Raw genomic sequence first — 22,288 nt, 5'->3', positions numbered from 1 at the left:
GTACAATAGACTTGCTACTGTGGAGAATGAGAAAAATAATCTCTTGGAGGCACTAAAAATTGTTGATGTTGAGATATCTAAATTAAATGATCAAAAGGATGCACTGGAAAAAAAAAAGTTGAAAATTTTCAAGAGAGCAAACAAAAATCAGCAACACAGAAATTAGAAGAGATGTTGAGTTTTCATAAGGTAAGTAATGACAGAACTGGCCTAGGATATACAACTTCAAAAAGGAAAGAAAAACTAGCCTCATCATCCGCTGCAACTAGCTCTAAAGGTATAGTTTTTGTTAAAGGAAGTCAAGATAAAAATGTTCAAAATCATCATTTACCTACTAGTATATTTAGCAAATCTGCATGATAAATCAGTCATGAGAATGATGAAAGGTAAATATGATGATCAATTTATTCCTACTTGTCATAATTGTGGAGTTATTGGTCATATAAGACCACACTGTTTTAACTTTTATCAAGTACAGAAAACGAAAAATAAAAGAAATTCGAAAGGGAGAGGGAAGAGTCTAGAAGATCAAGTTGATGGGATAAATCAACATATAAACTTCTTAAGTATTAAGTTCGGTGAATTATCTAATTTTTGCTTCAAAAATAAGAGCATTCAAAGCAATAAGAATGAAAAGAACAAGTCATAAAATGGGTGATTAAAGAAAATGCCATGTGCCTTGTTGCTCACACAACACTTAGATCAATGGAAGACTGCCTATGGTACCTAGACAGTGCTTGTTCAAGACACATGTCTGGAGATAAATCATTATTCAAGAAGGTTGAACAAACTGCTGGAGGCACAGTGACCTTTAGAGATGGGAGCAAAGTTGTTGTAGAAGGGAAAGAGAGTATTGAAATATCCTGTTTACCTGTTCTACATAATGTCTTATTTGTTAATGGTCTTAAAGCCAATTTACTCAGCATTAGTCAGTTTTGTGATGATAATCTTTCTGTGCAGTTCTCAAAAGATGAGTGTAATGTATATAATCAAGCTGGAAAGTGGATTGTGAAGGGTACTAGAACCTCAGATAATTGCTATGGAGTCTCTTCAAGTTCAAAGTTGAAGTGTCATAGAACCTTACTTGATGAAACTAAATTATGGCATCAACGTCTTGGACACATTAATTTTAGAGATCTATCTAAAATCTCAAAAAGAAAAGTTGTAAATGGACTACCCAAAGCCATCAAAGCCAAGAAAATAGTGAGTGGAGCATGTCAAGAAGGAAAGCAAACTAGAGCTCAACATCAGAAAACTACTCACATACTTACCTCTCGGCCACTTGAGCTACTACATATGGACTTGATGGGTCCAACACAAACTGAGAGTCTTGGTGGAAAGAAAGATATCATGGTGATTGTGGATGACTTCTCAAGATTTACATGGACCATTTTATTGAGAGAAAAATTTGAAGCTTTTGATCTTGCCAAAAAGCTATTCAAGAAACTACAAATTGAAAGGGAAGTTTCTATCTCTAGAATACGTAGTGATCATGGTAGAGAGTTTGAAAATACTAATTTCACTAATTTTTGTGATGAACAGGGTATACATCAAGAATTTTCTGCACCCATTACTCCACAACAAAATGGAGTGGCGTAAGGAAAAATAGAGCAATTCAAGAGATGGCCCGAATCATGTTAATTGTTAAGCAACAAGAAGATGGCATTATACTTCTGGGGAGAAGCTGTAATTATAGCAAATCACATTCTGAATCGAGTGGTTCTAAGACTAGGCACCAAATATACACCTTATGGTTTGTAGAAAAATAAAAAGCCCATGGTAAAGTATTTTAGAGTTTTTGGAAGCACATGTTATATCTTGAGAGATCGACAAAACACTCATAAATTTGAAAGCAAAAGTGATGAAGGAGTGTTTCTAGGATATTCTTCAAATAGTAAAGCTTATAGAGTTTACAACTTACGGACAAAAACTGTTATGGAATCAATTAATGTCATTATAGATGATATTTCACCTGAAACCACAATACAGGAACTTGAAAATATGAAGGAATTGGTACAAGCTGTTGAAGAAGACCCTCAAGAGCAGGATGCAGAAGATTATATAGAAAAAACACCACAAACCTCACCAGAAAAAGAACCTTCTTCTAGAATTACTCAAAATCATCCAAAAGAGAATATTCTTGGTGATCTAGATGGAGGTATGAGACTTAGAAAAAGAGTACTAAATGAAGTTTCTTTTGTGTATTATTTGTCACAGGTTGAACCCGAGAAAGTTGAGGAAGCATTGAATGATGAAAGTTGGGTCAATGCAATGCATGAAGAACTTCATCAATTTACTAGAAATGATGTATGAGAGTTAGTTTCTAGACCAAAAACTTGCAATGTTATAGGGACTAAATGGATTTTCAAGAACAAATCTGATGAACATGGCACCATTGTGAGGAATAAAGCAAGGCTGGTTGCACAAGGTTACACACAAGTGGAAGGAATTGATTTTGATGAAACATTTGCCCTTTTGGCTCGTTTGGAATCTGTTCGCATTCTACTTACACTTGCATGTCATCTAGACTTCAAATTATATCAAATGGATGTCAAAAGTGCATTTCTAAATGGACTATTACATGAAGAGGTATATGTCAAACAACCTAAAGGGTTTACTAATCATATTTATCTTGATTATGTGTACAGTTTAAAAAAGGCCCTTTATGGATTGAAACAAGCTCCTCGTGCTTGGTATGAAAGGTTAGCAGTTTACTTACTTGAGCATATTTTGATTAGAGGACAAGCTGATAGGACACTTTTCATAAAAAGATCAGGTAAACAACTCTTAATTGCTCAAATTTATGTTGATCATATTGTCTTTGGAGCAACACTAGAGTCTCTTGCACATGATTTTGCAAATGAAATGAAATCTGAGTTTAAGATGAGCATGATTGGTGAGTTGAATTTTTTCTTGGGCATTCAAGTAAAACAAAGTAAAGAATGAATTTTTATCTCACAATCGAAGTATGCAAGAGATCTTGTTAAGAAGTTTGAAATGGAAGGAAAAAGCAATGCTCGCACGCCTATGAGCACTTCAATAAAAATCAGCAATGATTCTACATGTAAAAATATTGATCCCACACTTGAAGCATGATAAGAAGTCTTTTATATATCATAGCAAGTAGACCCGACATAGCTTTTAGTGTTGGTGTGTGTGCTAGATTTCAAGCTAATCCAAAAGAATCTCACCTTACAGCAGTGAAAAGAATCATAAAATATCTTAATGCTACTGTTGATTATGGGATATGGTATTCAAAAGACACTAATCTAACACTTGTTGGTTATTCGGATGCTGATTGGACTGGGAATACTGATGATAGGAAGAGTACTACGGGTGGATGCTTTTATGTAGGTGGGAACCTTGTTACTTGGATGAGTAAAAAGCAAAATTCAATTTCTTTATCCACTACTGAAGTCAAATATATAGCTGCAGGGAGTTGCTGTACACAGCTTTTATGGATGAAAAAGATGTTTGATGACTATGGTTTTTCTCAAGATACTATGACAATCTATTGTGATAACTCTAGCACTATAAATATTTCAAAAAATCCTATCCAGCACTCTAGAACTAAGCACATTGATATTAGACATCATTTTATTAGAGACTTAGTTGAGTCTAAAATAGTATCCTTAGAACATGTGCCTACTGAACATCAATTGGCTGACTTATTTACTAAACCTTTAGATAGTCTAAGGTTTGAGTTCTTAAGGAAAGCCATTGGTGTATGTGATGTCAAGTAAGTAACATCTTATCGTATTAGTTTAGGATTTGTGTTTATATATATATATATATATATATTGTTTTCTCATAAGAAAATAGTTTTTAAAAAATTAATAAAAACTTTTTTTGGTTATTCTTATTTCTTAAAGTACATGGTTGATAACTCAAACTCTGAACATGAGTGGTATTCCTTTAAAAATTTCTGAACTTATGTATTATTCTTCTTTGTGTAGTACACTCTATGTATACTAATCTTATGAGTCATATTGACAAAGTTCATTTACAAAGTACTGTGAGAAACTTGTAGGTATGCATATTATAATCAAAGTATACATTGGATATTAAGATGCTCGTAAAAGAGGGAATTCATGCCCTGAATTGACTAATACTAGTTGAACCTAATATATTAATAAAAAGCTCTTCTCTTGCCAAACACTAAGAGTTGATCCATATAGGAAAAGTCGGTGTTAAATCATTGCTGAAAAAGACAAACACCCTATACAGATCTACCACCTTAAAGTTCTTATAGAAAGAATCATTGCTCTAAACATTATGGAAAAAGATGAGCAATAAACATGAACACAAAAAGGGGGTTGTGCAAACTAGTGTTTGGAGGGACTGCTCATGTATCTAGGGCTTAGCATAAAGTCTGACTTTTAGGGTGAATAACAAACTCTTGTGAGCATCTATAAGAAATAAAACACTCATAAATAAAGGGCTAAAAAATATATTGAAGAAATAAGTTATAAAAGTGCTATGATATAAGGTTACTCACTCACACACTCACATGAACTTTGAAATTAATGATCTTATGAGGAGTGAACATTCATGCGTGATTGTTGCAAATGAGTGTGTGCAAATGATCAGTTTTCTTTTGGAACACACTGTGGTTAAACTATGAGTAGTATTAAGCATGTTACTTATCTCATTATTCATTCTTTTTAAATATATATATATATATATAAATACGTCATTTTTTATATATATATTTTGTGTTTATTTTGTTCTGGTGTATTTTTTTTAAAATTAAAAAAATAAAAATAAAATATTTTCTATTGGATAAGTTTTTGGTACTGGTCTACATCAGGGGACTACGTGTTGTTTACTTGGAGTCTTAACATTTTTTTTCTTTGTGACTTAAAAAGCATGTGCTCGGCAACAAGTCACTTAAAGCGACTAAGATATTTAACCTAGCAGTCATATGCATATTCACTCACGGCATAGGTCTCTTCGTCGAAACCATACTCATCCACGACATCTACCTTACTTCTCTGACAAACCTAGAAATTCGGCATCTCATCTTAGCAATTTCCTGCCTCTTGACCCAGTACACTCATTTCGGCATCAAGGTTAGCTTTTTATCTAAAATCAGAATCCTTCTATCTCTCTAAAACTATGGTTCTACATTTATTTGTGGAGATTGGGTTGTGAAGTTTGGATTTGTGTAGTTTGGGATTATTTTTTTATTGATCTACCTCTTTGTTACTCTGATTACTCATTTGAGAGTATTCTTTACATGTATTGAGGAATGTTGTGTATGAGATTCCAAGCTTGTTGTTTTCAGATTTTCACAGGTGCACACCACGTGTTTGTGAAAATTTCCGAATCAACCTAGAGTCTCTATTTAGAGCTATTTTTTTACTTTGTTGATTTTATCCTTCAGATGAGATTCAATGAACGTGCTAAGCGATAGAAGCTCACACCCCTAGTGCCAACTAAGAGCTTCACCTCCTCAAGTAAGGATGAACCTATGGCAGATCCACATTAGTCAGGAGAAACCTCAACTCATTCTCGTCCACCCGTGCCTGCACCTACTGGAGCCACTACTGATCAATTTACTTCAAGTGATTCTGAAAATGCCTATCGCACTACTTTTTCTAAAAGGCCAGTGTTGGGTGAGAGGGAAGGAGGTAAGTATAAATGATTTTCCTTCGGATGACTTTCAACTCATCCAAAGAATATTTATTGAAAGAGGTTGGGAGAAACTCACACATGCATCTCCCACTCTTTGTGTTGAAGTTGTCTGCGAGTTCTATTCGAACATTGTTCACTTCAACTTGGATGAGCATAGCATTACGTCTATTGTTCGGGAAACTCAAATTGATGTTTCCTCTACTGTTTTAAAAGACTTATTTGATCTACCTGAGGTGGAAAAACCTTTATATCCATATAAGGGCATGGGGGCTCTAACAAAGACTGCACTGTGCAATCTATTTGTTGGTCCGGATGGTCCAAAGTGGACAGCCAAGACTCATAGACTACCTCTTAACAATATGCTTCCTCAGTTTAGACTCTTGGCAAAAATAGTGCTCACAAATCTCTAGCCCATAAGCCGCCACACAGAAATTACACTTTAGAGAGCTTACTTCATGTATGTTTTGCCAACTGGAGTCTCTATTGATTTTCCACGTCATGTTATTGATATTATACATTGTTCTCATGTGGAAAAAGAGCAAAATATTCCTTTTGGCAACTTAATTACTAAGTTAGCTATGAAAGCCAAAGTTCATCTTCGGGCAAATGAGCCTACAATGAAGATGCCAGGATCCATCTCAGCCTTAATTGTGGTCAAATCTGCAACTATCCTCACTAAAAAGAGACCTCCAACTAATGAGTCAGCTTCTTCACCCACAGAGTCTTTTGTTTCTATGACTCAAGTTCTTGAGCAAATCTCTCTTTTGTTTCAAAAGATTGATTTATTTTCTGCAAAATGGGAAGAAGGTCAGTCCAAGTTAGAGCAACAATTAGCTACTAAACGCTCTGATTGTGTACAAGCAAATGATCGATTGGTACAACTCTCCTTGGATGTCCAGCAAATCATGGCAAATGTGGCTGACCCTAATGATGATTTCTAGATCCTCTTGGTTGATTGCATACGAATAATGGGGAGAAAAAATTGAGAGGAAGCAGCAGCACCAGAGGGAGAGAACAGCTACATCGAAAGAAAACTATCCTATTATGTTTTTTTTTGTACTCCATTTTTATATTCTGCTTTGAATGAAAGACTAATATACAGGTTATTAACTTAACTAGTACTTGAAACTGGATTGTTTTCTTTATTTCTAAGTCAAGTTACTGAATCACAACTTTGAGAATCTTTACTATCTTTTCTTGGTCTGCTGTCTAAAATGTGTCACAGGGAAATTACATTCATCAAAATGTCTTCGTCATCAATCCATCAAAGGGGGAGATTGTAAATGTTAAAGTTGGCTAGGATTAGATGACTAAATGATAAAGTTTATCTTATCATTATAAGTTTGAATTTGTATCTTATCATTGTAAGTTTGAATTTGAATAAATGTAAAACAATTGTTGACTTTATCTTGAACAACATTGAGTTTATCTACAAGTCTTTAAGGTTGGTTAGATAAGTCGGTAATGTGAAATTTGAATTCAAAAAAGATCTGCAATTATCCAGAACAGAAGCCGAATACAGATTAGTAACTACAAAGAAGAATTATCGCGAAATGTTAGCAACCTGTCAGGAAACGTACTCGCGATTGAATCTACGTGTCAGCAGAATCCTACTTCAACTGAGACTATTTTCAGATTTAATATTTAAATGAATTCGTTTTCATGACTCTGTAAGGAGTTGGATTAAGGATCATTGAGATATGTTTTTGTGTACTTATGAAGTTGGTTTTCCATCTCTCCTTAAGTTCGATCATGCTCCAAGTGTAGCGAATCAAGTGATTGGATTTCAGCCCCTAGAGTTCTAGGAAGAAAGGCAATATTTGAAAATCGTCAGAGGTTCTAGCTGCTACTGAGGTAGAAGACAAACAGGTCGTTTGTCTTAGCAAGTAAGAGAGCTAAGTTGCAAAGGTTTTGTAATTGATGAATACTTGTAATTGATTTTCAAATAATAAAATTGACTTTCCTGAATTTGGCTGCCTCGTAGAGTTTTACCTTTAAAGAGTTCTTTAAAGGGTTTCCCTTCAAAACCAATCATTCTGTTGAACAAAGTATTTGATTTATTTCAACAATCTTTCTATTAAAATCTAACCAATTTGTTCAAGTAAATTGTTAGGTGATTTATTCGAATTATAGGGGTTCTTGGGTAATTTCAATCAATATTCAACAATCATCATGTCATCTTTCACCCATGCATGCATAATACAGTATTTTTGCAAGCAAGCTTTACTACTCATCATCCCTACACATCACACTATTTTTTTTTCTTTTTCTTTTTTTAAAAAAATTATTTTATTCTTTTTAAACTTGTTGAATTCTTCTACTCATAATCTATATACTACACATTTAGTAAGAGAAAAAAAAAATAATATGTGGTGTGTGAAATAATAAATATGATTTTTCTTTTTTCGAGCATGAGCTGCTGCTTCCTCTCCTTTTTTTTCAGTCGTATCCCAAATTTGATTGAGATTTAATGAACTTCTATTTTTTTGAGTCCTAGATAAGATTTAATACTTCCCATTTCTTTCATTTTTTTTTTTTTCTGTTTTCCTGAGTAATGCGAATCGTATGCCTCAATGATAGTCTTTTTCCTTTCTTTCTAACTCATCGAAATTCTATATAAGGTTGAACTTCCGTACTTCCATGTATGTTTTTAAAGCAAATGGTTCAAGTTGATCATTCCATGGATGATAAATGACGAGTATAAATTCTAATACACAAGTTTTGCAAATTGATCATTCTAAAAATAAGAAAAAAAGGATCCCAAAAATATATGGATCCGTACAAAAATTCCATTTGAAAATTATAAGCTGCATTAGACCATTCTCATCTCATTCTCCATAAAATTTCGTATAATTTAACTAAAATTTACATTCTTACTCATATTTCAAAAATCTTATATATCTCATTTTCTACCCCTTCTTTATTCTATTAAAATAATATTTATATATTCTTTCTTTATTACTGTTTTTTCGCACTTCCATTTATAAACTTAACTACTCAATATTTTTTCTTATGTTTTAAACTATTCTCTAGTGAATATTTTAAACAAAAATTTAAATTATTATCTTTTGCATGCATGATAATATTTTTAAAATTAATTTTTTTATATTTTAGTAATTATGTAAATTATTTTTAAAATTATTATTTAAAACTATAATAAATATGAATATGAGAGAAAGTGTAGATAATTGAAAGAATAATTTATTTTATTTATTAGAATAAAATATTGATAAAAAAAATGATTTAGGGGATGAATAATGATTTTCTATATTTGAAGAATCACTGTTTATCTCCTAAACCTTTTTCCTAAAATAGGGATTCAGATGTAGGGGATTTTAACCAAAACCGTAAAATGAGCCTCAAATTATAGGAAAAACAGTGTTATGGGACACCGGCTACGAATGCTCTTAGAGCATCTCCATCCGCAACCCTAAAATTATTCCTTGGTCAAATTGTAGGAAAAAAAAAATGAAAAGTGAAGAAAACTCATCTACATCTGGTTTCCTTTTTTTTTTTTTATTCCAAATTTATATTTTAATAGAATATAGGGAAATAATATAAAGGGAAGTGAGATATTGAATTGAGTTGAGTTGAAATAATAAAATATTATTTTTTAATATTATTATTATTTTGAGATTTAAAAAAATTGAATTGTTTATTATATTTTTTATTGAAATTTAAAAAATTTATAATGATAAATTGAAATGAATTGAGATGGATTTAGTAATCAAACGAAACTTTTTATTTCTATCAAGTAAATAGTTGATTTCATAAACATGACAATCTTAATAAATTATACCCTTTGGGCCTTTATATGATTTATTCATTTTCTCAAAGTAAAATTAGGAGTCACCGATTAGATCATTAGTCCATCAAATATGTTAAAAAAGAAAACCAAAAATACGTATAAAAGGTAAAAGAGAAATTATATATACAAACTTAAATGTATAGGTCTCGGGGAGGTCGTTTTATAAAAAGGAAAATGCTTTTCCCATCCAGAAGCTAACGATTCATTCTCTCTCTCTCTCTCTTTTTTTTTTTTTAATGTAATGGTTAAGAAAGCTTTTTTGTAATGTGTTTGTAATTTTGTTTTTTCAAAATATTTAAAAGGATTTAAAATATATTTGAAAAGAAAAAAAAAAGTAAAACTTGCAGGGGTCATCTTTCTCGGTGACTCTAGTAACTTTACATACAATTATGAAGTGCGTAAACGCCGCATAATCGTTTTGAAAAAAAGTAAGATTTGTTATTAAAAAATTAATTTTTTTATTTGGATCTCACGTTTTATTCACTTTTTTTAAATCGATTACATGACGGTTGCACAATTTATAATTATAAATATTTTTTTTCTTATAAAAAAGTGGATTCTACCAAAAATATAAAAAAAAAAAAAAAAAAAAAAAAAGTATGAGAAACTCACTGTCTTGATGGGGCTCCATATTTTTACAAGGATTTGCATCTAATATTACTCTCCATAAAATATATACATAAAAGAAATCTCTTAAACAAGCCTACACACAATATATTATTATTATTATTATTAAATATTTTCGGATAATATTATAATGAAAAATGATACTTACAGTCGTGAGTGTGTAAGCGTCGTGTAGTCATTTTGAAAAAAATGAATAAATATGAGATCCACATGAAAAAAAATTAACTTTTTAATAATGAATCTCATTCTTTTTCAAAATGATTGTATGATATTTACATATTTTATAATTGTATATAACATTACTCGATCATAATATGATATTGTCAAAACATCTTTATTATTAGATAATGATATCATAAGAAAGTCCATATTTGAGGCCCCAATTAGGCTTGTCCGGCACCACTCGTGCGTATATGCTGTTGGATTTTATTAGGTGCGGTTTTATTGGTTTGAGATAAGATAAATTAAGATAAATATTAAAAATTAAATAAATTATTATTAAAATATTATTTTTTTAATATTATTATTTTAAAATTTAAAAGAATTAAATTATTTATTATATATTATATAAAAATTTAAAAGAATTATAATAAAATAAAATAAAATGATTTGATATCACTTTTCAAATCAAACGAATCTTTTCGGATCCGACAAAAGTATCCCTCTCTCTGACATAGCTACGATCGATGCCGCCTATCTACTCTTATATATATATATATATATATATTTTTTTTTTTTTTTTTGTAGGTCTATCTACTCCTATATTAATTATTCATTCGCTTATCTCCTTTGTTTTCGTTCCCTCTTTTTATTCTAATTCTATCTTTTTCATTTTTTTTATTTTTATATTTTATGCTACATGGTTCCAGTGACATATATTGTTTATAGTAAAAGCTTAACCATCCCACTGGATGAGGTGGTTTATATACCTCTCATCAACTTTTGAATTTCTTCCTTTAAAAACATAAATGATGAGTGATAAAAAAAGAAAAATGATACTTATAATTATGAATGTACAAGTGTCGTATAGTCATTTAAAAAAAAAAATCTATGACTCACATGAAAAGAAATTAATTTTTTAATAATAAATTTTATTTTTTTTAAAACGACTGCATGGTATTTAAGCATTCTAATCTCTGATTAATACAATAATATTGTATGTAGTATTACTTAAAAAAAAAATTGTCACATCTTGTATAACTACTTCAATGCATGAATGTAAGGAGAGTGGTGAGGTGGTTTTCATTATCGAACCTCCTCTTAGGTGCATGGAATCATCTTATTATATGGATGATGGTATATTTATCATTTTTTTTATAATTATTTTATAATTTATCTTAAAGTAATCATTGTAGTTATGTCATTTCATTAAAAATTGATTTTAATTTTTCATAACAACCATTAATTTTAAATAGAGTTATAAAATTTGTTTTTTTTTCTTAGACAGTAGAAGCAATAAGAATTTTACAAACTTTCAGAAAATTTACGGACAAATAGAATCATCATTTGTCAATTTGTCAAATTAAGCTTATCAATGTCGCTGATAATTTTTAAAACAAAGTTTTTTTGTATTTTTTTGAAAATATGAGCAAACTCAAAGTCTAATTGAGTAATACTAAATATAATCGTAAAGTATATAAATATTATGTAATCGTTTTTAAAAAGAATATAATCTATTATTAAAAAATTATTAATGTTTCAAGTAAGTTTTATATTTATTTATTTATTTTTATAAAAATTATACAATATTTATATATATTGGTTAACTGCAAATATCATTTCTATTTTATTAATGAGCAGGTTTATACCTACCGATGGGAGCTCCCGCAAAGCCAAATTCAAAAGTACTTTTTTTGTTTTTTTATCACATCACTTTTTTAATATTTTTAAATATTTTAAAAAAGTTATAATATTAAATAATCCTTAAAAAAAAAGGCGGGAGTTCCCAGGGAGATCTAGCTTTTTCATTTATTAATTAAACAAAGAACAAAAGTCCAATCCACAGGACCACAACTTTTCCTCTCTCGAGAAACTCAGTCCACAATTGATAGCTCCAAAACAATACAAGACTTCTGCGTTCCTTGGACTGATCAAAGGAAATAGAAACGATGTCAGGTCCCCAGTGCTGCTCCAACCCGCCAACACTCGATCCTAGCGCCGGCTCTGGCCATGTTGAACAGCTCGGTGGCTTACCTACCTACGTTTCTGGTTCCTCCGATTCCAAGCTTGCCATTATTCTCCTCTCCGATATATTTGGTACCTACACATATTTCATCACATTTATCCTTTTACCTCTGCACTTTTTCGTTATTTATTTATTGTCATTTTCGGAAAACGTGGTATTCCCAGTGGTAGGGAAAGAGGAAGAAGATTCATTAGAAATTCACGGGTACATGTCGAGATTCACATCCTCTGTCTGAAGTCGGATCCAGTACAATTCATTTCTGATGTGATGAAATGTGCAACTGGCCGACAATCTCCTTCTTCCAGACATCTTACCTCCCGAAAGGAGGACTGAAAACCAATTGAACGATATATATAATAACGACATAATTTTAAGAAAAGAGGCCAAAACAATTCGCGTATGATTATAAGGTTCCGTCCAAAAGATGTTGAAGTGTATTTTTTGCTCCAGTGAGGGTGTTCACCCCAGTAGAGTGGCGACTTGTGCAGCGAAGATCAGTGTTCTCCCGGGCCTTCTCGATCTTCAACTCGGTACTCTTGACGAACACGATCGCTCATCATGAGCGACTCGGAGCACAGAGAGGAGACAGAGTTGCGCGAGCGTGTGCAAAAAAAAATACGTAAAAACTTTACGGTCTTAATTGGAATAGAGAGAGAGAGAGAGAGAGAGAGAGAGATACTGATCAACGATTGCAATTCCATCTTCAGAAATCTCTGATTTTGATGTTTGTTTAGTTGTTTATAATCTTTTCCATTCTTATGCGCGCGGTTGTTTGTTTCTTCCTTTTTTCTGTTCTGGACTCGATCGGTAAGATATGAAAATGAGATTTTAGAGCTGGATTCTTGTTGAACAAGTAAGCTATGCTATTTGTACCATCCACAAAATCATAAGCTATGCTATTTTATTGCCCTTTCAACTTCTAACTTTACATGTTTGACTTGTCCTGCAGGCCATGAAGCTCCAAAATTGAGGTATATATGTCTAATTACCATATATTTTCTTCTAACCTTAGTTTACAGGTTTTTGCACTATCAGTTACTAGTTAGGTGTCTTAGATTCTTGTGAATAATATTGAATTAATTTGAATTAAGTTATTTTATTGGATTTTGAAAATAAAAAGAGAAAAAATTAAATAAAAATACTATAAAGTTAAAAAATTATTTGAATATAATTTTTTAATATTATTTTTATTTTAAAATTTGTAAAATTTGTATTATTTTTGTATTTGAATAATATTTAAGAATAAAATTATAAAATCTTTTGATAATTTTGATAATTATTGTCTCATCTCTACGTTCAAACGAGAAGTTCCATGTTTTTTATAAGTTTATATATGCTCGCTAAACTCGTTTTATGCTATATAATTTTTGGCTAAGCTAGATATCTATTTCTTTGAAATTACAAACTGCATATTCCAAACTTGGCTGACTTAAGTTGCGTGAGATATTTTTAGGTATTCTTTGAATAGTAATAAAAAATTAATGATAGAATATTGAATAGTAGTGAATAATAATAAAAAATATAAGTAAAAAATAATAATAAAATAATAAATAATAATGAAGTATTCTCAGTACCTAGACTAGGCTTAAAATTTGGTCACACAGTGCATGGGCACTTTGACAATTTATTTTCTGTTATTTTGGAAGCCGAGTGCAATAGATAAGTCTAATTGCCTACTTTTACCTTTGTGAAAACTAATGTCATGAGCTGCTTTATACTTTAAAGGAAACTCGCAGACAAGGTTGCAGCAGCTGGATTTTATGTGGTGGTCCCTGATTTCCTACATGGAGATCCCTTTTCGTTCAAAAATGCTGATAGGCCTCTACCAGTTTGGATTAAGGATCATGGAACGGTGGGTTTTAGACTGTAATCCTTGCGGAAATTGTTATAAAATTGTCTTTGTTGCGGAGGTCCCTTTTGTGAAACTTGAATCCACTACTGGATTTTCATATGCATGGGATAAGTTAATTCCCAGGGCTGTCTGAAATATTTCTGGATTCTGCTGCATAACTTCTTTATTGTCATCATTGCATAAAGCAATAGATCATCATGGTCCATATATACTTGATGAATTTTGAACTAGCTGGCTACATCCACCATTTGCGACTATGGTAGATTGGTGACCCCATTATTAATATTGCTAGCTGCAGGCTGCAGCCATCTACTAATTAATAATTGCGACGTAAATTTCATTATGCAGTTTCATGAGTGCGTGAAACTCTGTTTCATTTTTATAGGATAAGGGATTTGAGGAGGCAAAGCCAGTAATTGAAGCTGTAAAAAGTAAAGGTGTTTCTGCAGTTGGGGCTGCAGGTTTTTGCTGGGGTGGTAAGTTTTTTTTTTCCCTATTGATTCTTTCTTATGTTCCCTCTTTTAATTTCCCCTTTTTTTTCAATTGCATAGAGTCATAGTTTCGTAGTCATTCCCCTGGCCTCCTACCCTTCCACCATTACATATAGACAATGTAAGTTCTTCAAGTAGCTAGCTTCTTATGGTTCGGGAAGAGGCTGATTTATGGACTTTTGTACGTTTGTTTTCTCAGCTAAGGTCGTGGTTCAACTTGCCAAGTATGAACTTATTCAAGCTGCTGTGATATTACATCCTTATATTGTCACTGTGGATGATATCAAGGGTATGGATTCCAATGTCAACCAAATTAGCAAATGTGTCATATATAGTTTGATGGTCATTGTTTTGAATTCATTAATTTCAGCTGTTAAGGTTCCAATTGCTGTACTAGGAGCTGAGATTGACGAAATGGCTCCACCCGAACTCTTGAAACAGTTTGAACAGGTCTTAAGTACCAAACCTGAGGTAGGAATTAAGATCATGATATCTTTAATTAGGTCCGGCCTTTTCTTTTGCAGTGCTCCTAAATTACGGATTGCCAAGCAGAATATATAATAGCAGCTAGCTAGCTAGATGATCTCTTTGATCAGCTTCAAGTTTCATTCGTCTGGCTTGTTATAATGTTCTGCCAATTTGTCTTCTTGACAACCCTAGCCTCTTGAAACAAATAGTAGCACATGAGCCTGCATTAAACAAATAGTACCTCATGCTGCATGATTAGTCTTCAATCTTCAGCGCATGCATGCATCTTGCGTAGCTTTTGCTCTCATCGATCGATCCTTTCCCAGTTTATGAATTCAACATGAGTAATCATGAAATGATGATAATTAATCTTGGATTTTTCTCAGGTGGATAGCTATTTTAAGATATTTCCGAAAGTCACACATGGTTGGACAACCAGGTACGATGATGAAGATGACGGCGCCGTGAAGTCTGCTGAGGAGGCCCATCAGGACCTGTTACAATGGTTTGTTAAGTATGTCAAGTGATCATATTTCCAGGTCAGGTGATCAGATATATATTCGCTTGTTTGTTACTTACGTAGTCTTGGTTTGATATGAATAAGTACAGCATGCATGCATGCCATAATATTATTGGAGCCAATCATGAAATACCTAATTGCTTTTCCAGACTATTGAGTCTTGTTTAGTTATACATATGAGATGAAATTATACATAAATAAAATATTATTTTTATTTTAAAATTTAAAATGATTTAAAATGTTTATTATATTTTATGTGGAAGTATGAAAAAGTGATAATTATTATATAAAATAAAATAATTTCATATGTGTGGTTTTTTCATTAATTGTTTAAAAAACTTAATTGTGAAAAAAAAAAAAAAAAAGTTGCCCAAAGAAAATCTGGTTGGGCTTGGGCCGAAGACTAGTAACAAGGCTCTCATCATGTGTCCTTTCCAAATGATCATCTTAATTAATTATTAACTTTGCCGTTGAAATCTAGCAAGCTACTGCGATTATTCATGATCAAGTCGGTATCATGCAAAGCAATAAGCATGCAATATTAATGTTTAATCTCTGGTGATCATTTGAGAGTGTAATTAATTAAGTACTCTGACTAATTAATCTGCGTACGTGCAGCAGCATGCCTAGCTAGTAATTTATTGTCTTTATTTATTTGAATTAATTAATACTACGTACTCAGGATGTGGACAATTAAGACTATTATATAGATCAACATGATTCATTACACAAGGCCAAAATTAAGTTACAAAATTAAGTTACAGATGTGGGCACGCAAGAACATGTACGCACGTACAAAGCTAGCCATATTCAATTAATTATAAATTAATACTCCTTGAATTAGTAATTAATTAAATAAAGAGTACTACGTACGAATGGCAGGGATTGCAATAAATGTTATAGATGTTATAGAACACAAAACATAAAGATACATAAAGATCCACAAACATACCTCAGGGATTGCAATAAAGACCCATGCGATCAACATCTTCCTTAAATGTCTTTGGTGCTAACCCTTTAGTCAAAGGATCTGCAATCATAAGCTCAGTTTTAATATCTTCTATAAATACTGTTTGTTTAGAAACTTCATCCTTAACGGCCAAATATTTGAGCTCCATGTACTTAGTGCCATTAGAATATTTGTCATTCAAGAAAAAGACAGCTGCGAAATTATCACAATACATTCTCAGCGGCCTGGCAATGTTGTCGACAATTCCAAGTCTTGAGATAAATTCCGTAATCATAAAGCATGAACTGTGGCTCAAAGCATGCCACAAATTCAGCTTCCATAGTAGATGTTGCTATCATACTCTATTTGGCACTTTTTCATGATATTGCTCCTCCAACAAAATCTGAGTCGGAGTAGCCAACCACCTCCAACTGATCAGACCTTCGATACGCCAGCATATAGTGTCTTGTTCCCTTCATGTATCTTAAAACCTTCTCCGCAACCTTTCAATGCTCCATTCCGAGATTACTTTAGTATCTCCCGAGCATTCTAACTACAAAACTAATGTCTGGTCTTGTGCAAGTTTGAGCATGCATCAAGCTTCCAACAACAAATGCATAAGGAATATTGTCCATTCTTTTCTTTCTAATGCATTCTGTGGACAATCATTTTCACTGAACTTGTCCCCATTACAAATAGGAGCAGGAGTGGCCGCACATTCAGCCATATGAAATCTTTCAAGAACTTTATCGATATATCCCTTCTGAGACAACCCTAACAATCCACATGATCTATCATGAAATATTTCATTTTCTATCACGTAAGTTGCCTCACCCATATATTTCATTTCAAAGTTCATAAAAAGAAATATCTTGGTTTCATTCAGTAAACCAAGATCTTTAGTTTGCATACCATATGCTTCTTTCTTTTAATTAAGAAACTTTCAGGTTGATCCATATAAACCTCTTCATCTAAATTCTCATTCAGAAAAGCAGTTTTCACATCCATTTGGTATAACCCCAAATCGAAATGAGCCACTAGATCCATTATTGTAAGACCCAGCCCGTTGCTAGGCCCTGGCTAAGACCCAACTCCCTTCTAAGAAGCCTAGGCCCATGGAAGCGTTTCCAGAATCCACGTCGCACGGGTTCACACCATTTTCTATTTTCATGCACATCCCTCCTTCCATTTTCTTTAGGTTTGATCTGTCTCCTACTTATAGCTTATATATATATATTAGGCATTCTCAACCCTAGATTCAGTGTCGCTGCCCTCAATTCACACCCCCAACCATCCAAAATCTTCTGAGCATCTACCCTCTATTGTGAACCTAGTCCAGACCACACCATCATGCCTAGCCACATGAAGCTGCCGCCTAATGCCTCCATTGCAAGCCTTGAAACTCCTCTATTTTAGAAATATGAAAATAGAGTCTAGCTCTTCCGCTTGGCACGACTCCTCCGCCAACATCCAACAACTCCACGCACGGAACCACCGTACTCCACCACGGATGCTCCAGCCCCTCCGCGTGCCCCCCTTGGGAAGCTTTCCCCGGTTTTAGTTTCTAAAAAACAGAGCAATGTTCCGCCACCTTAAGCCACTGCAGTCACCCTCCACCGAGAACTCCACCACGTTGTGACCCCACAGAAACTGCTGGCGAAGACTTCTCGTCACCCTAGTCCGCCGCACGCCGCCTCAGGCCCCCGGTAAGCTCATGCCATTTCTTTTTGTTTCTCTTTTCTCTCGGTCTCTCCCTCATTCTCTCACTGTGTGCCTCTCTCGCTCGTCGCTCTCTCTTCCTCTCTCAGCTAGTGACCAGGCGCCACTCCCATCCTCCGAAGTCAACCACTAGCTCCACGTCGTCGTGCCCCCATCTCTCTGTAAGTGTTGTCGCTGCACTGTTGTTGAGTTTTGTTTTTTTTTTTTTTTTTTGTTCTCTAGTAGTTCATTTTAAGGTATATATATAAATATATATATATATATATATATATGTAACTTATGTTAACCTAATAGAAGGAAGTACTATTACCTTTTTATCCCTTAGTGTATGCCTCGAGATTTATTGTTTAGGGCTTAGTTTAAATGGATTTTTGTTTTAAGTCTCAAAAATATTATATTTGCGTAGATAATATTTTGATACTATTGTTAATTAAAAGAAGTAAACCTATGTTTTAGGAGAGGAGTTTTTCATGACTTATTTTATGGAAAGTTTTAGTAACCAAGGTATTCTATTAATTTATAATACGTTGTTGGTATTTTAGATATTTTAAATATTAGTATTAATTGAGTTCCGTAATTATCATAATACTTATTCGATAAATTTTTTATTCGGTACGAATTCGATTAAGTGGATATTGATGGTTTTAGAAAATGATGATATTTTCAAAATTTTAAAGTTTTAGGTTTTGAGGATTTAAAATAGGTTATTTTAGCATTTTAAATATCGAAGTACGTGGTTGATTGGAAATTTACGAGAATTACGTGATTATCTTATAGGTGATGATTGTTAATTGTTCGACATTGTTGAAGAAATGTTTTGGTAAAGTTAAAAAGTCCATGTAAGCATGGTTCCTATACTAGATTTGCATAAAAAGAAAAATTGAACTGATGTTGGTCTGTAAAATGTAAATGATATGTTTTTATTTCTTTAAAAGACAACGTGAAAACAACCTCATTATATGTGTTTTGCATTCACTCATGAAAATCTACATGAAAGAGAAAAATGCCTTTTGACATGAATAGTGTGGACATGAGCAATATTTAACATATTTCTGAAATGTATAAAAGAGCATATATGAAAATTAAGATTTTTATATATGTGATATAAAATATTTTGGATCTGTTATTGACCATCTGAAAATGATATGCACGTGGTTTGATATAATATGGATATGAAAAACCTTTGGCATACTTATTTGTCTTGATTCTGATTCTGAATATGGTTCTGATATGATGATACTGGTTCATGTGATATGGTTGGTACCAACATGATATGATATGAGTGCACCCACTTTAAAAACAAAGTGGTTTTTTATGTGTTCTTTCTTGTGTGCACACTGAGACTCCGAGATTGAAAAATATAAAGTTTCACAATATGATACTGTCTGATTTGGCCACCGGAGATAGCATAACCCTACCACAAGGGTTAAACATGGTGTATGATATGACATGATACGATACGATATGATATGATTAGATGAAGATGTTCAGTTATATTATGCCAAAGCATTTTTTAATATGAAAATTGTTTTTGAAGATGAAAATGGTTTTTGAATATGAAAATAGTTTATGAATATGAAAAAATCAAAAAGACGCTCTGATTTTCTAATAATACGTTTTGAGATGTGCATATAAAAATGAAATTTTTTGTTTATGCATACCGAACTTTCTAAAAATGGCTCATGTTTACATACTAGTATATGCTTACTGAGTTGTTGATAACTTACTCTCTTATCTTCAATATTTTTCAGATGATATTGATGACCCAACTGGGGGTCAGGAATAGAAATTGGAGTTTATTTAGATATGGATAAATGGTCTTGTACCTAAGGGCACCATTGTTAGTAGAAATGTTTAACTTGAATAATTGAAGTATTGTATGTTATTTGGATCTATTAAGACTTAAAGATGTATCGTTTATTTATGTTGAGATTATTGGAGGATTGTGGACCCCCATAGGTTTATGTTATTTTGTAATGATGACTTATGGAGTTTGTATTATGGTTATTTGGAAAATATGAGATTGTGTACTATTTATGAAATCCTTGGAGTTTTTAGATGCTTTGGAAGACAGGTTTGTAAGTGACAAGTAGTAATTCTCCGACTCTTCCGGGTACGGGGCGTTATAATTATGATCCAAAGAGAGTCCTTCTTTGATACATGAGAGAATGTCTCTTTGTAATCAACACCTCTCTTTTGAGTGAAACTTTTTGCAACAAGTCTAGCTTTATGTCACTCAATATTGCCATTGCAATCGCGTTTGGTCTAAAAGACCCACTTACACCTGACTGTCTTAAAACCATCAGGCAAATCAACAACATCCTAAACTTCATTTTATTCTATTGATTTCAACTCATCATTTATAGCATTGATCCACTTTTTAGAATCACTAATTTCAATGGCTTGTGAAAACGAAACCGAATCTTTATTTGTCCCTAAATCATAATCAGATTCTTGCAGATATACCAAAAAATCATCTAAAATAGCTAATCTCATTTCTCTTTGAGATCTCTTTAATGTTATTCCTTGTGATTGTTTTGCAACTGGTTCATTGGTGACATTCTCATTATGGAGTGACTGATCACTAGATTGTTATTCAATGTTATCGTATTGCTCGACAACTGGAGAAACAACAATTTTTGTTGAAGTTACGGGTATCGGAATAGGCACCCGAACTTCTTCAATGACCACATTATGTGATACATCACTCCCACTAATTTCACCATTTTCAAGGTATCTAGCATTTTCGGCTTCAACAATTCTCGTATTATGGTTAGGGTAGTAAAACCTATACCCTTTGGACTTCTCTGGGTAACCAATAAAGTACTCGTTTACAATTTTGGAATCCAACTTCTTTTCATGTGGATTATAGATCCTAGCTTCTGCTGGACAACCCCAAATATGAAAGTGTCAAACTCGGTTTCCTTCCCGTCCATAATCAAAAGGAGTCTTTTGAAATTTCTAAATCTCTCCATTCTTTCTCTGGATATATGACCCAGTCTTTTATGCAACAAGAAAGAAGAATTCTCATTAACTCTGCTACATTTTGTTCCAACATCATGATGCAAGGTGATGAGTGTTTTAGCAAATTTTTGTTAAGATTAAATCTATATAACCCCTCAGATAAAACACCAAAACCAACAAATGAGTCTTTTCTCAACAAACGAAAATTCTTATGTTCAAAATACAAAGCATAACCATCATAATCAAGTCTTGACATGGAAATTAAATTTCTAGAAATAGTAGGAACATAAAGAGTGTCAAATAGGTCCAAACAGTAGCCTGACTCTAAAAACAAACGTAAAGTTCCAACACCAACAACTGGTACTTGAGTTCTATTTTCCAAGACTATAAAATGCTCATTTTGCTTTATGTTCTGGATCGAAAGGTATCCCTGCATCGAATTTGAAACATGAATAGTAGAACCATAGTCAATCCACCATGTATTAGAAGGAACTTGTGTCATATTTGTTTTGAAACATACATAAGCCAATAGCCTACCCTTCCTCTCGAACCAACCTCTACACTTCGGGCAATTTTTCTGTAAATGCCCATAGCCATGACAGAAATAGCATTTCGGTCCATTATGTTCCCTCTCGTGAGCCTCATTGACATGAGAAGGTCCCGCAACCTTCAAAGGATCTTTCTTGAAACTCTTCTTCGGTTTCTTTCATTTGCTTCCAACTCCATGACTTATAACATTAACTGAATGTTGTTCTTGTTGCCTAAGCCTTGCCTCTTCTTGAAGTAACATACTCGCCAATTCATCCACATTCCATTTTTCCTTAATAGTGTTATAGTGAATCTGAAATGACCCATATTGAGTAGGCAAAGAATTCAGAATGAACTGAACAATGAAACTTTCATCAACATTCATACCCAGAGATTTGAGTCTGGCAGCTAGATTGGTCATTTCAAGGACATGATCATTCATTCCACGGCTACCATCAAATTTCATGGTGGTAAGTTCAGCCATTATTCTCCCTCCAAGGGACTTATCCGCAGAACGAAACCGATCTTCCACAGCCTTGA

The 22,288-nt window shown here is 32.9% G+C and overlaps 1 protein-coding gene across 2 annotated transcripts; it reads left to right on the top strand.

Moving 5' to 3' along the window:
• Nucleotides 1-12,086: 12,086 nt before the first annotated feature.
• On the top strand, nt 12,087-20,311 carry LOC108995002 (endo-1,3;1,4-beta-D-glucanase-like). 2 transcript variants are annotated; one of them, XM_018970459.2, is made up of 8 exons: nt 12,087-12,328; nt 13,207-13,228; nt 13,983-14,109; nt 14,495-14,585; nt 14,800-14,889; nt 14,971-15,071; nt 15,455-15,607; nt 20,008-20,311. In XM_018970459.2, exons 1-7 carry the CDS (start codon nt 12,181-12,183, stop codon nt 15,593-15,595), a joined length of 720 nt encoding a protein of 239 aa, XP_018826004.1. In that variant the 5' UTR covers nt 12,087-12,180; the 3' UTR covers nt 15,596-15,607; nt 20,008-20,311. The 2 variants fall into 2 exon arrangements, with proteins under 2 accessions (XP_018826004.1, XP_035547727.1); XM_035691834.1 differs by having other exon boundaries at nt 14,998-15,071; nt 20,008-20,272.
• The last annotated feature ends 1,977 nt before the right edge of the window (nt 20,312-22,288 follow it).

This window comes from Juglans regia, chromosome 7 (genome assembly GCF_001411555.2).
Source record: "Juglans regia cultivar Chandler chromosome 7, Walnut 2.0, whole genome shotgun sequence".
Taxonomy (NCBI): Eukaryota; Viridiplantae; Streptophyta; class Magnoliopsida; order Fagales; family Juglandaceae; genus Juglans; species Juglans regia.
The sequence above is the reverse complement of the archived record's forward strand: the minus strand, read 5'-3'. Positions and strand labels throughout refer to the sequence as shown.

Excerpts from the sequence above, each read along its gene's own strand:
- LOC108995002 (XM_018970459.2), top strand. The coding sequence starts at position 12,181 with ATGTCAGGTCCCCAGTGCTGCTCCAACCCGCCAACACTCGATCCTAGC. Across the intron at positions 14,586-14,799 it reads TGCAGGTTTTTGCTGGGGTG|CTAAGGTCGTGGTTCAACTT; the intron begins GTAAGTTTTTTT and ends TTGTTTTCTCAG. Across the intron at positions 14,890-14,970 it reads CACTGTGGATGATATCAAGG|CTGTTAAGGTTCCAATTGCT; the intron begins GTATGGATTCCA and ends CATTAATTTCAG.